This window comes from Rhinolophus ferrumequinum, chromosome X, assembly GCF_004115265.2.
Source record: "Rhinolophus ferrumequinum isolate MPI-CBG mRhiFer1 chromosome X, mRhiFer1_v1.p, whole genome shotgun sequence".
Taxonomy (NCBI): domain Eukaryota; kingdom Metazoa; phylum Chordata; class Mammalia; order Chiroptera; family Rhinolophidae; genus Rhinolophus; species Rhinolophus ferrumequinum.
This window is the reverse complement of record NC_046284.1, coordinates 77,779,516-77,794,563: the sequence shown is the minus strand read 5'-3', so window position 1 is coordinate 77,794,563 and position 15,048 is coordinate 77,779,516. Positions and strand designations below refer to the sequence as shown.

The following is a 15,048-nucleotide window of genomic DNA, read 5'->3' as shown; positions in this document are numbered from 1 at the left end:
GTGTGTCAGAAACACCATGATGTGGATGAGAGATTTGACTTGTACCATGTGGCCCAGTGAGGTTGAACTAATAGAATGGATTTCTCTTACCTTTATGAACAGACTTGTGTACTTTCCTGGCCCTTGTGAAAAAACATCCCTGGCCTGGGAGTAAGGAGACCTGTGTTCAAGTCCTGGTTGATTCCCTTGTTGAGTCCTTTTCCTTCTCTGAACCTTAGTTTCTTCTAGTACAGAAATAAATATAATGATCTCTAAGGGTCATATAAAAACTATGGACTCTAACCTGATGACAATACCAACCCTGGTCTGATTTCTCACCCCGGCAGATGACAAGCAGATCTTTGTGCAGACCTACAGTGATATGCCACTGGTGATCACTGTGTTTACTGGAACCCAAGAGGTGGTTGTGCCATGTCGGGTCACTTCTCCTGATGTCAATGTCAAGCTTCAGTTGGTAAGTTGCATTATCAGGATCTCAGATAGAAGACTTGCTGCTATTTAGAGTATGAAATAGAGAGAGTAGGGGACAGTGTTTCAGTCTCATTTCTGGTACTTGCTCCAGCTATGTTGTGTCTGCTTCTTTGAAGTAACACATAGAAGCAGACATACTACCATTTTGCCTTGGACCTGTGTCACCACAAGAGGGTTGTACAAAGTAGGGGGAAAGGAGATGGATGCTTAGACGTCCTGTAAGGACAAATGTGGACGATATTTAAATGTCCATGTCCAGAGATCTGGGGCCAGAGTGTTTGTTTTTATTAAATAGAGAGAAAATGGTGGATAGTTTTCAGAAACATGTATAAGGAGAAGAAGAGAGGGAGTGGAAACCCACCTATCTAGCTTGATTAGTTAAATCAATCTTGGTGATAAACATAGTAACATATGTCCCTTGTAGATCACTTCACAGCTACCAAAGCCCTCAGCATCCATAGTTGTATAACATTACTACAAATTTTAAAATTGATTCATGTTTGTCACCTCCTTTGAAATGCACATGTAACTGCTCTGTAAAGTGGATAAAACTGGCTTTATTATTTCTATTTTACATTTGAGGGATCTTAGGCTTAGAGAAAAGGAAGAACTTGCTTATGGTCTATATTTCATAAAGGTAAGAGTCAAAAGTAAAGCCCAGGTATTCTGATTCCCTTTCCAGTGTTCGTGGCCTCCTTCAGAGTGATAGGCTACCTCTGTTCCTTTCCTGGCTGCACTGTTCCTTTGCTCCCAAGCCCTTTCTCATTTTCTTGTTAGGGAAAAGTTGTGGACCTCCCACAGCAGCAGGCAAAGATCCTCTTATTCTCCTTCTATAGAGGGAGTGTTGGCATTTTCCCCAGTGCCTTTTGCCAGTACAGCTGTGAAAGCTGAGAGGTGGGTCAGCCAGGAAATTGTCTGGTAGCAGCAGCTGATGTGGCATTGGAAGATGCATAAGCCCACTTGGCAGGAGTATATAAGTTCTAACAAGTTCCACCAGACCTTGGAGTCCGCTAGCTACTCAATGAAGGCCACACTATCCTTTTTGGTATGCCCTCCTCTTCCCAATGCTGTCTGCCCCTAAGGTTGTTAGAAAGTCCTTTATATGCTCAGTGAAGCAGTCCTCAGAGCCATGCTGAAGTCCTCTCTCTACTGAGCCACCAGCTCCCACTCTTCCCTGGGACATTCTATCAGCTCTTCTAAAGGGAAAAGGAAGGTGCTCCTTGTCTTTGGGACTTGGTCCAAAAAGAAGCAGTGGTGTGTGCGGATAGGTGGATCAGGGAGGATGCAGTCTGGAATAGAGTTTATGTGCTTGGCTGGCCACCTCATCCTTCCTCTACTACTATGTAGGGAAGGTGGCCTGATCCACCCACCAGGCCTCCTTTTCCTCCTCCCCAGGCTAACCTCCGGTGGGACTTGGAGTCACTGTGTCTCTTTCTTCTGCCAAAAGGAAACACTAGGTGGGGAAGGGGCTGAACTGGCTAATTTCAGACATCCTTTTCTAAAATTAAACCTCACTAGTCAGCCAATTTACCTCCAGAGGATGTCCCTGGGTATGGGAGTAGATACATAACCAGGATTTGCTTTTCTCTAAGGCCTTAGCTGTGGTTTTACCTAAGATTTAATTAGAGTAGGCAATCTCATGGTAGCCAGAAAACTCCCCCTTCCACTCAAAGGAGATTCAAAACACCAACCCATAACATTCCACATTCTTTTATAATCGGCCGACATTTTCCACAGTTCATGTTAACTTCCTTATTATCTCACTGTATTTTGAAAAAAAAAAATTCATCTTAACTGCTGCCATTTAAAGAGAGCTATAGGCTAAAGACCCTACGTCAACCCTTAGACACAACTTTCAGCCTGAAGCTTGGCTATTATGATCTGAGAGATGGATAAAAGGGATGCCCCTGAAGAAGGTATAGGAGAGTTTTTTTATCACACTGTAAATACTGTTCCCCCGAAAATAAGACTTAGCCAGACAATTAGCTCTAATGTGTCTTTTGGAGCAAAAATTAATATAAGACCCGATATTATATTATATTATACCTGGTCTTATAGTAAAATAAGACCAGGTAATTTTTGCTCCAAAAGACGCATTAGAGCTGATTGTCTGGCTAGGTCTTATTTTCAGGGAAACACGGTAGCTCTTGAGCTGTTCTCTAGAATCAGGTCAGTTTCCTTAAGCCCACTGAAAGAGAGGAGTTCTGGACTAAGAATGAGGAAACCTGGAATGCAGGTTGGATAATGATCTTTAGCCAGGTAGGGAACTGAATGTGGATTATGCCTTGTAAAATGCAATAGGCTGTACAAGTAAAAGTACTGTATAATGACGATCATTAGGACTGAAATTTCAATTCTTGGCTGTGTATTTCTACTTCCTGCTCTGCCATACAAGACCCACATAAGTGTTTGCTTTCTCCTTCTTGCCTTGTCAGTCTCATCACTGGATTTCAGTGATACTCAAAAGGTGGAGGAGAGAGAAGAGTGCCCCTTTTTCTAACGAGTTGCTTCAGCAGAAGTGAGCTTTAGTTAAAAGCAAGCCAACAGTGTATTCAAGGGAATTTACCCAATGGTAACAGTAACCAAAGCCAAATTCATGAAGAAGAAAAACACAACTCATCCTGAGGTCAAATTCAATATAATTTGCTTCAGTCCAACACAAGTACCACTTACTACTTTGTGCCAAGCACTGCCCAAATATAGTAAGAGCAAATTACCATAATGAATTACCATAAACTGAGTGGCTTAAAACTACAGAAATATATTCTTTCATGAGTCTGGAGGCCAGAAGTCTGAAATCAAGGTATTGGCAGGGACATGCTTCCCCTAAAGCCTCTAGGAGAGAATCCTTCTTTGCCGTTTCCAGCGTCTGGTGGCTCCACACATTCCTTGGCATGGGGCTGCATAACACTGACCTATGACTCTGCCTTTACATGGTTTTCTCCCTCTGTCTCTCTGTGTGTTTTCTCTTCTTCTGTCTCTTGTAAGGACATATATCATGGGATTTAGGGCCCAGCCTAATCCAGGATGATCTCATCTCAAGATCCTTAAGTTAGTTATATCTGCAAAGATTCCTTTTACAGATATAAACTTTTACAGAAATAACATCTCATTCACAAGTCTGAATAGATATATCTTTTGAGGGAAATCACTATTCAACCCACTATAGGCCCTTACCAGTGCCAGACACTCCGCTGAGAGCTTTACTTGCATGATCTCATTTAATATCCGCAATTGATGTTCCCAGGGCTCAATTATTGCCTACCAAGTAGTGTGGTATCAGTGTGTGTGTGTGTGTGTGTGTTGGGAGAAGACTTCATACTGGCCTTTGTAATTTGTTTGACCAAATGCCCTATTAGATGCCTGTATGTACCAGACACAATAGGAGTGCAGAGGAGAAAGAGACTACTTGCCTGAGGCAGGCTTAAGTGAGGAGCTGAGCTGGTGACAACTGGGTCCTGATAAATAAGCAGAAACACCATAGGTAGATTATTGGGAAAAGAACACAAATAGAGATATGAAAACATGAAGGGATAGCTAGTATTATTGGTTGAAAGCGATAGAAATCCAACCAAATCCAACACACTGGTATTGCCTTAGGTAAAATCGAAAGTGTATTTCAATAGGAAGAGTATGGGTAAGCCTCAGAGGCATGTGTTCAGTAACAGCTCCTCTCTCAAATATCACAGACCTGCTTCTTTCATAAAGGGGATGTGGTTATCTACAGTGCAGTAAGTCTTCATTGCCAAAGAAGAACTGAGAGGCATTCCCTCTCTGACAACAAATTAGAAAATTATCAAATTAGAAAATATGGGAAGGGTTTAATTGCCCTACCTAGAATCCTATGCCCACTTCTTGACCAATAACTGTGGCCAGAGAGGCAAGCTGTGTATGAAAATGGCAGCTCCCATACAAATTACATACTTAAAGCACATGTTTGTGTAGTAGGGAGAGGGATGTCAGAGCAGGTTAGTAGGAAGGGGTAGAGACAATAATAAGAGGAGGGTCACATTCTGAGAAATTGTGTCTAATATAGATAAATTAAGTGTCTAATATAGATCTAATTTAGGATGAAAGGGAAGGGGAAGGGCAGAACAGAGAGATTTTGAATCTAATAGCAGAGATTTTTAACCTTGGCACTACTGAAATGTGGTTTCACATAATTCTTTGTTGTAGGATGGGGGCTATCCTGTCCATTGTGGGATGTTTAACAGCATCCCTGGCCTCTACCCACTAGATGCCAGTAGCAACTCATTCCTCCCTTTGCCAAATGTCCCCTGGGGAGCAAACCCCCTCTCCCATCCTCTTGAGAACCACTGATCTATAAGATTAATTAAGTGAATGAAGTGCTTTCTTAGGACTGAAGCTTTAGTTGATCAAATGGAAAATGAATTAAGACACAGAGTTTTCATTTTAGCTCTGCAATCATATTGTGGAATATTTTAGTATCCCACTGACACTGAGTTTCTGCATAAGCATGCAATAAACTCAAGTTTTTTGACTCTCCTCTATTACTGGATTCAGTTACTTTCTCAGTCATTCTCTCTCTTTTTTTTTTTTTTGAGATATGCTCAGTTCAACTTTATTATCCTGATAATTTTGTCAATGTTGCAAATTTTGTTTCAATTTTTAATGTTGTTTAATTTTTTTTAATTAATTTATTGGGGTGACAATTGTTAGTAAAATTACATAGATTTCAGGTGTACAATTCTGTATCACATCATCTATAAATTACATTGTGTGTTCACCACCCAGAGTCAGTTCTCCTTCCATCACCATATATTTGATCCCCCTTACCCTCATTTCCCACCCCCCACTCCCCCTACCCTCTGGTAACCACTAAACTATTGTCTGTGTCTATGAGGTTTTTTTTCTTTTTTCTTTTTTTAAAATATTTATTTATTTATTTATTTATTTTTTACTTTTTACTTGTTACTTAGACGTTTCATTCTCTTTTTTAAAAAATATTATCCCATGTTATTTGTGTTTTCCTTATCTCATGCTATTGATTTTTAATTGTTAGGTTCTCTGAGGACCCTAGTGTTTGGTAGTTAAGTACATTTAGGTGATGGTGAAATTACTAATGATATAAGGGCTTCTCAAAGGGGTCCAACAAAGATTCTGGTGAAAAGCGATTTTTGCAAAATGCTTTTAAATATTTTGGTTTGATTTAATAATTAAGAAGTTAAAAAACATGAAACTAAAAAGAAATGTGGTAAACTTTCAACTCTAAGTTTTGTGTTATTAGACAAAAGATGATGACCTTGTTCTGAGGTTAAGGATAAGAAGGCTCTGAGTAGATTCTGTTGGGTAATAATAAGAGAACTAAACTGGGAGTCAAAAGGAGATAGAACCTCAGTGTTGGAAGAGACTTTGGAGTCTAATTTTCTACCTGATACAAAAAATTGTTTATAGCATCCCAGACAAATAGTCATCCAGCTCTTGCTTCAAGAGGTCACTATCTTCTGATTAAGTCAAAATATGCATCACTGTCATTTCCACTCACTAGTCATCATTTTACCCTCTGAAGTTATACTCAAGTTTAATTCTTCTCCCAAGTTCCCAAGTAAGAATTCTTCATATACTAGGAAAAGAGCTACCCCACCCCCAACCAATCACCAATCTCACCTACCACTTTCCATCCTCAAATGTTCTCTTTTGTTAGGCTAAAAATGTTCTGTTTCTTAAAGTATTCCTTATAGCACAAGGCTTCCAGAACCTTCATAGTTCTGATCATCCTCTTTTGGTCATGCTTCAATTTGTAAAGATCCTCCTTAAAATATAGGGTCTATTCTCACACACCAATGGACATTAATTGGTACAGTCTTGCTGTGATGGACTTTGGCAAAATACATCAAGTGCCTGGAAAATGCTTGTACCCTTTGACCTAATAATTATGCATTATGTCTGGTGAATAAGCAAAGACTTAAACATAGATATATTCATTGCCACATTATTGTAAATAGCAAAACCAAAAATTATTATAACAAACATTTAACAATAAAAGAATGGTTACATAAATAATAAAATAACCAATATTATACTGCCATTAAAATTATGTTTATGAAGAGATTTTAGTAATATGAGAACATGCTAATGATATAATATAAAATAGAAAAAAACAGGATAAATTGTATTTACAGTATAAGTACAGCTATGTAACAATGTATACATACATAGAAAAAGGACTATAAGTAAGTATGTTTTGTTGTTCCTAGTGGCTGTTTCTGGGTTATAAGTCATTAATATTTTTCATTCTCTCCAATATTTTTGAAAAATGTTCACAATTGGTATGTATTACTTTGTTATTCGTCAAAAGAAGATTTAGCAATCCAGGTCTGTTTAGAAAGCACTAGCTGAGAGTAAGCATTCAATCTATACTGTTTGCTGCTAGAACCCTGGGGCCCAGGCACAGAGTAGACACTGTTACATCTTAAATGTTTGATTGAATGAATGAAAATACCAGCTACAAATGGACTTCATGTAGGCCACTAAGTTCACTAAAGTCTTTTTCACATGTCTCTTTCTGAGGCAGAAAGAGCCACCCACAGTGACAGAGCATCAGGAAATATCAGGCGCCCTGATGAGCAGATGTAGAAACTGGGAACCTGACAGCTCTGGTTCTCTCACATATCTTAAAAAGAAGGCCATAGTGAATCTTAGTATAGGCTCTAAACATCTCTAATAGAAGAGATCTGAGCCTTGATATTTAATCTGATAATAAGCAATCAGTTGGGCTAGGTATCCCCTATAAACCTCACCTGTAAAATGAGAGTAACAGTAATACCTACCTCATAGGGTTGTTGTGAAGTTTAAATGAGCTAATACAGTGCCTGGCACATACATAGCAAGTGTTGTGTAAGTGGTTACTAGTATAATTATTATTTGTTGAGTATCTATTCTGAGCCCAGCGCTGTGCTAATTTCTGAGAAGGCTAACCATCCCAAAGGCTAACCATCCCAGACTCAATCCGGAGGCAGTTTGGGCCAGAGAGGGGGAGGACAGGTCACTTCTCTCCTATGGCTTCAAAGCAGATAGCTTAGGTATGATACTGAGGACTGGTGAGAACTTTACATTTATGTCTTCCTGTGTCCTCTTTTCCTTGCCCCGCAGTTACACTCTGCCACATTCAGCTATGCAAGCCAAAACTGGGATCCCCGGAAAGGCTTCACTGTGACCCGACCCTCCTACCACTTCTACAGCAGCATGCTCCAGTGCATTGCTGAAGTCAATGGGAAGACACACAGGTCATTGTATCTCCCACAGCGTTTGGGTACGTGATCTTGTGGTTTCAGGTTAGGAAATGGGATCCTGCTCCTCCTGAGAATCACTTCCTATTTGTATAAACCTTACTCCAGCTACAATCTCTTCCATATTAATAACCAGGGATTCTAAGCTTTTGTTTTAAGAACTGTATGTATGTCAGTAAAAAAAAAAAAAAAAAAAAAAAAGCCCAGTTTTGGACTGTTTCCAGTTGCCTGATTTGTTGACCCATAAAATTAATGGTTTGGCAGCGTCTAGCAATAAATACTCAGCTTTTATAAGTATTTATAAAACTATGAAATGATAGCATATATTGTGGCTAAACAATAGACATCTTGGAGCTGTGTTAATGCTGCCTTTGTATAGAAGTGAAGATGGGCCTCTAACTCAGGGAAGACCCCTTGCTCAGAGAATTCAGAAAGGTGGCAGAATTAGCCACAGAAGGGCTGAATGGCTTGAGATAGTAGAACAAAAACCTTCCTGATGGAGAGGTTATTAAACTGGTTATAAAATTTCCTAAGCAGGATTCTAGAATCCTTTTCACTGAAAAACCTTAAGAACTAGAAAGATAATCCCTGCCACCACCACCAAGCTTCTTGATATAGTTTATATAAAATCTCATCTAGTGGTTTCTGAATCATGGAACCTTCTGTTTTGGTTTTGAGTCTACATTTCCCAACTAAGAAAGGGAATGAGGAATTGAGAATTCTAAAAAAATACTCCATAATCAAGAATTTTTCCCTTGCCTTCTTTGTCAGTATCACCATGCCATATGATCTATTTTCCAGAAACCAAGAGAGAAAATATCTCCATCAGATACAACCACCAGAGACTTCTAATGGGAGACACACTTTTCCTGCAGTGTGTTGCAGAGACCACGTTCAATGGACGAATCAAACTGAACTGGGTGTTTAATCGGCAAGATGTAAGGACACTGTCCCTACTCCAAATATTTACAAATCTGCCCATATCCTCTTTCCCTGCCATTCCCAGTCAGTTCCTACTCTGGGACAAGAACCAAGCAAAGTGCTAAGCGGATCAACAAAACTGAGTAATAAGCAGCTTCTGCATTTAAGGAGGCCAGTCTTGTGGGGGACTGGCATTTCACTTTGCATCATATCAAGGTTCATTAGTTATATATGTGATTTAATAGAAGTGCAGGAAAAATGTCAGCTCTTTATAGGGATTTTCTTCAGCTTCCTGTAGAGCTGTGATAAGTTAGGTACCCAAGAGTGCTCAGTAATATCAATTGAAATTATATTCCTTTTTTCTTTCCCTCCCCACAGTCCAAGACAATACCCAGGTGTTGTGAAGTGAAAAGGAACTTGTATCAAGGGTCCCCTGTGTACAAAAGCTACAGCAACTTGACCATCTGGAATGTAACTATGGAAGACAAGGGTTTGTACATTTGCAGGGAAGACAACAACAATGCCCTGCAAGCCAACATCACCATCACAGTGTACAGTATGTAAAACTTTCTTTCCTAATTCTTTCTTGAGGACTGGCCTGCCTGCTGTTGTCTCCCTATATACCATGTTTCCCCGAAAATAAGACCTAGCCAGACCATCAGCTTTAATACGTCTTTTGGAGCAAAAATTAATATAATACCGTGTCTTATTTTAATATAATATAAAACTGGGTATATAATATAATATAATATAATACAATATAATATAGTGATATAATATCGGGTCTTATTTTAATATAAGACCGGGTCTATATTAACTTTTGCTCCAAAAGATGCATTAGAGCTGATCTTATTTTCGAGGAAACAACGGTATAAGGAATCATGCAGACATATCTTCATTTTCTTTCCCAGTATTATGGTCTCTAAGGCTTAGAGTCCCAGTGCTTTGGTGTGGAAATCAGAAAAGCTAGCAAATGTCAGGAAGTCCCTTTTTTGTTCTTTCACTCTGCCATGGGGATTGTATGCTGGAGAGCACTGTGATTTAACTCACACACTTTTGCATCTTGTTGACTAGTTGATAGTTGTATGTTTTAAGGACTTGGGGTGAAGTAGCTCATCAGTATTTTGGCCTGTGTAAAGACTAGATTCTTGAATCTACTATCTCCTTTGCCAATTTGCAGTATGACCTTGGATAGCTTGCTGAGCTTCATTTTTCTCATCTATCATCATCATCATTTTACTCATCATCATCATATAATGTTTGAGGGTGCTTCTAGCTTGTTTTTCTGGTATCAGTGTGACCATAGATTGCCTAGTGGAAAGAATTAAGTGAACTTCAATTTAATCCGATTACTTTGTGTTTATGAAGTTCTTTTCTTACAAAGACACATGGACATACATATGCATGCATACACATATCCTCACACATGCTCACACACATTGATATCCATATCCATCCTAGCACAGTTATATAGATATACCTAATTTTTGCATGTATACATGAGAACCCTAAGCCACAAATACTAATATCTATCCACACACAAATACTTAAAAATACAAACACACACATTCTAGGTGTTTTCTGTAGTAAGAAATTTAACCATTTAAGCTCAGTTCAACCCTCTACAGTCTGGTTTGTAAGGTAACCTACCTTAGTTCTATCAGCCTCTGGGTTCCATATAGCTACTGCTATCAATTGGGCTGCCTTTGGTTTCAAGCAAAAGAAAAACTGACTGAAAATAAGGACAATTATCTCATACAACAAGGAGTCATGAGGTTTACAGTTCCAGTGCTGATAGACTTAATGGATCAGCAGTGTCCTCTAGAAGCCAGGTTCCTTTCCCTGTTTTACTCTGCCACTCTCAGAATCTTCAAAGTGCCCCTCATGCCACCACACGCCACAGTCCCAGACCCCATATGCCAATAATAGTGTCTTAGAGACAGGAACAAGTGAAAAATCCCATGACTTGTGTCTCTTTTTAAGAGTTTCAAAACTCTTTCCAAGAAGTTCCTAAGCTAATTTACCCTTTTGTTTCATCGTTCAGAAATACATTACCTGTCCATGTTTAAATAATCACCTGGCAAGGAATAAGACCAGCATGATTGGCTTAATTAGGTAGTTCTCAACTCACAGGAAGTATTGGAAATGCATGAGGGCATTTTTTCTTTATCAAAATGACTGGGGGTCACTACTGGCAATGATTGAACGGAGCAAGGATTATAAACAGCCTTCAAATTTTAAAATAGTATTGCACAACACAGAATTATCCCTTACAAAATGCCAGCAGTGCTTCCCTCCAATCCACATTGAGAAACACCAGCTTATGACTGTTGAGATTGACCCACTGGGGCTGGGAAGGATGTGACTGCTAATAGGAAGGGTGAACAAAATTGGGATTCAGTTATACCTTCTTTCTCTGACTCCATCCTTGTTCTACTTCCAGAGAAAGGCTTCCTCAATGTGAGTTACAAGAGAAGACACATTTATGAGGTGACAGCTGGGCAAAGTATGTTCAAAATGGGAGTAAGGGTGGATGCTTTCCCTCGCCCCAATATAACGTGGTAAGTAGAGCATTCTTTCCTGGGTGTCTCTGTTTCCCAGAGTATTTTAACCCCCACCCTTAAGAGCTGCCCCTTCAACACACCCTTACTGAGGGTCAGTCATGTAGCAGAACCTGGGCTCGGTACTGAAGACTCAGAAATATACTCTAACCCTAACCCTATTTTCAGGACACTCATAGCCTCAGAAACTAGTGCTTTATCTCCTCCTCCACAGGTTTCTTTGTTTCCTCTTTCCTTTCTTGATCTCTCATATGTTTGGAAAAAATGTGTTTTCTACTCTGAAAAGAGAGGAGGAGGTATGGATGGGAAGGTAGCCAAAACCACTGTAGAATTCCACAATCTCAGATTTGGAGGGAGTCTGGAAGGTGACCTTACCCAGTCTAATAGAGGTCCTTGAATACCAGGATAAAAAGTGATAAGGTAGAAAGAATATGGGCTTTTGAGCCAGACAAACCTGTGTACCAGTTCCAGTTCATCAAGTTACCAACCAAGTTACTTAAATTCTCCAAGCTTCAGTTTCTTTATCTGTAAAATCTGGGTGATGATATCCTATGTTATAGAATTGTTCTGAGGAGTAAATTGTAAATTGTTGCTGTTGCTGTTATCTGTATTGCTTATTAAAGTATGTAGTAGAGAACCATCAAAGATTCTGGAGTCAGGAGTGATAGAGTTGAAGCTAAGCTTTAGGAAGATTAATGTGGCCTTATGTGGGTTGGAAAGGAGAAAGACTGGAGAAATAGCTAGCAATATAGGGGGTTTTAGCAATAGTTCATGTGAGACATAATATGGGCCTGCATAATCTGGAGACGATGGGAGTATAAGAAGGGATAGATCAGAGAAACATTGCAGAGGAGAATCTTCAGGATTCAGTATCCAATTAGATATATGAATCAAAACCCAAGGATCTGAAATGCTTCACAGTTTTCAAGTTTGGTGGAATATGAGACTGGTGGTGCTATTAACAGCATGAGCTTCATCAGGATGAAAAGGGGAGCATGAAAGAAACACGATGATGAGCTCATTTAGAGGCCGTTAATGAATATTTGGAAGTATGGGTCTGAAAGTAGGTGTTGAAGCTGTAAACTGGAGAATGGATAAATGCCCCCAGGCAGAGTGCATAGAGAGAAAATAGCCCAAAGGTGGAACCCAGGGGAACATTTATATTGGGGGCGGGTTGTTTATAAGCCTTTCTTATCCTACTACTATGAATTACTGATGTTTACACAACACCCTACATGTATTCAGCTCACTAGCAACTCCTAAAATTTCTTATTCAAAGCCCTCTTTCTCATTTCATTGGTCTGCTGAAATATTTTAAGGGCTTGCTCTGTATGGAGCACATATGTAAGGGGGAAGGAAATAGAAGACGAGTCAGGGAAGAAGAGAGAGAAACAATGATTAGAACAGTGTTCCAGAGGCTAAGAGAGGAAGACTTGGTCCCTAAGTCAAACACTTCAGAAGACCTGAGGGTTATAAATACTGACAGAAGGCCACTGGCTTTCATAAATAAGGCACTGCTGGTGAACTTGGGGTGTATGATTTTGAAAGAGTGTCAGGGAGGAAAATCAGAGTTTAAAATGTTAAGGAATGGATGGAAAGTGAAGAAGTGAAAGCATGAGTGAGGGCACTTTCCAAAAGTTTTGACTATTAAGGAAAAAGGAAGAGACAGATTCAATCTTTTACTACCAGTGTGGCTGTACTAAGGTACTCCAGCCTGGGAATTGTATGGAAATGATTCCAATGTTTTGCCTTTCCTTGCTGATTATGATGAAGCCTAACGCAAATGTCCCAGAAAGCTGGATGTGCTAAAGGTCAGCACTGTACTAATCATTCTTTCCCCATGCCTCACAGGTTCAAAGATGGAAAGCCACTCCCAGTAAACCATACCTTTCAGCCTGATCCTCTTAAGTACAAACTCACAATACCGGAAGTGAATGTAAAGCATGCTGGGAACTACACTTTTGCCCTGAGCAACACCAAACATGGCCTCTACAAAAACTTAACCATACAACTGATTGTCAATGGTGAGTTTTTGGGATTCGGGAGTCATGTGACTGTTCTGGGTTCCTGTCTCTATTTTTTTAGAAAAAAAAAAAGATTCAAAGCAGGGATATGATAGGAACTACCTCAGGTATCCCGAGACAAGGGTTTGGGTTTTGAAGGTGGTTTTTGGTCACCAGGAGTTTGCTGATTAGCCCTCTATGCTGATAAAATTTTCAGAGTTCTGATGAATTCATTTCCTGTCATTTTCTGATACCAGAGACCTTAAAATTGGTCTCTTCTTACTGAGAAAATGTAATTTGAGGTGAGGAGAGCCAAAACTCCATCTCAGTACCTTTTTCTGTACATGAAAGGGACTGGAAGGAGAGGATTATATTGTCTTCCATGGCTTATCCTAGATCCACTCCAGCTGATTTCCCTTGAAACTGAACAAAATGATATAATCAGACATTCTGAGCACAGCCACCACTGTCTGCCTCCAATTTTATCAGCTTGAAAGCCAGAGTGACTTAGCTAGCTTGTCTCTTCCCCCAAACCAATGCTCAATTCTAGTCTCTGTCCCTGCATTGCCTTCTAGCTGAAGAGCTTCCAACCATTATGAGAAGCCTAGCTTACCTTTCACCTGTATGTTGGGTTTCTGATAAGCAGGTGGGAAGTGGTGGAGTCCATGATAAATAAGAGACATTCTTGGATAGAATGGTCATTTTTTTTTCAGCCTTTGATCATCATAGAGCAGACTAAGAAGGCGAAGCCAGGTGGGTTCTTATTTGGCTCTAAGACTATGCCTCCCCATCCTTTCTTCCTTCACACCAATGCTTTACAGAGGTGTAGCGGGAGGAGAGAGAAGCTTCCTAGATTCTTATCCAGCATCTTTGTGTTATACAGCATCTTTGTGTTATCTATGTTATTTGTCCATTCTTGCTTACCTATGAATGTTCCCTGGATTTGTCTGGGCCTTCCAATATCAAAACAAGTGGGATAATTTGAAAAACTAAAAATAGCTACCACCACTATCTCCACCACTACCATGATTGCCATGATTAGATAATTTCCAGTCTGGAACTGGAATAAGCACTTGGTGGCTTATTGCCATCCCTGCTGGTCTCCTAGTCAAGGCTTATCACTTGCTACCCTGGCAGTCAGTTGGGCACATAATAAAGGAAAGTTTAGGCTTAGAATCTATTCTCAAACCCAGATTCTCTGACTCAAGATCTTACTGGACTTGTGAACTTTATCAATTCCCTTTGCCCTTATGATCCTCTCTTTTATCATCTTTAAAGTAAGTATCATGATACCTGCCTTACAGGGCTGTCATAAAAATGACACAAGGTGAAGAAAGTCTCATCCTTTGTTGCCATCTTTTCCTTATCATTTATCAGAGTCTTCTGTCAAAATTGTTGAACGTTACTTCTTCGGCAGCATTTCTTAGGCACCCTACTTCCCAAGAAATAGTTTCTATATCAAGTGAAATGTCTAGACACAGATTATAGTCTATTCCAACTAAATAACGGCCAAAGCCAAAACATAGACCAAAATTCCTCATCCGTACCCATCATTATCACTTTCTCTATGTTCCCTCTGTGCCAAAACTATTCTTTGCCTCAGGATTTCACCATTGGACTATCTGAGGAGGAAACAAAGAGGGCAAAAAACCCCCCAAAACCTGTTAACCCTTTCCATCCGTCCTACGGGTTCTCTAGTTAAAAGCTGTGTAGTTTGTGCTTTTTCAAGATCATGTTGACTTTTTTTCTCTTATGATTCCAACTGATGCCTTAGTGCTACCACCTTATTAGATAAACTCATTTCAGAGTTTTCCAGGACCAAAAAAAAAAAAAAAATCTCTG

At 39.6% G+C, this 15,048-nt stretch overlaps 1 protein-coding gene across 3 annotated transcripts in view; it reads left to right on the top strand.

Moving 5' to 3' along the window:
• Positions 1-15,048, top strand: part of LOC117026978 (vascular endothelial growth factor receptor kdr-like) — a 348,517-nt gene that overhangs the window by 138,708 nt on the left and 194,761 nt on the right. For all 3 annotated transcript variants that reach the window (XM_033114327.1, XM_033114346.1, XM_033114337.1), the window contains 6 exons: positions 327-454; positions 7,585-7,744; positions 8,523-8,659; positions 9,021-9,198; positions 11,086-11,203; positions 13,055-13,227. In XM_033114327.1, coding sequence (XP_032970218.1) covers positions 327-454; positions 7,585-7,744; positions 8,523-8,659; positions 9,021-9,198; positions 11,086-11,203; positions 13,055-13,227 — 894 coding nt within the window. The remainder of the gene's footprint in view (positions 1-326; positions 455-7,584; positions 7,745-8,522; positions 8,660-9,020; positions 9,199-11,085; positions 11,204-13,054; positions 13,228-15,048) is intronic.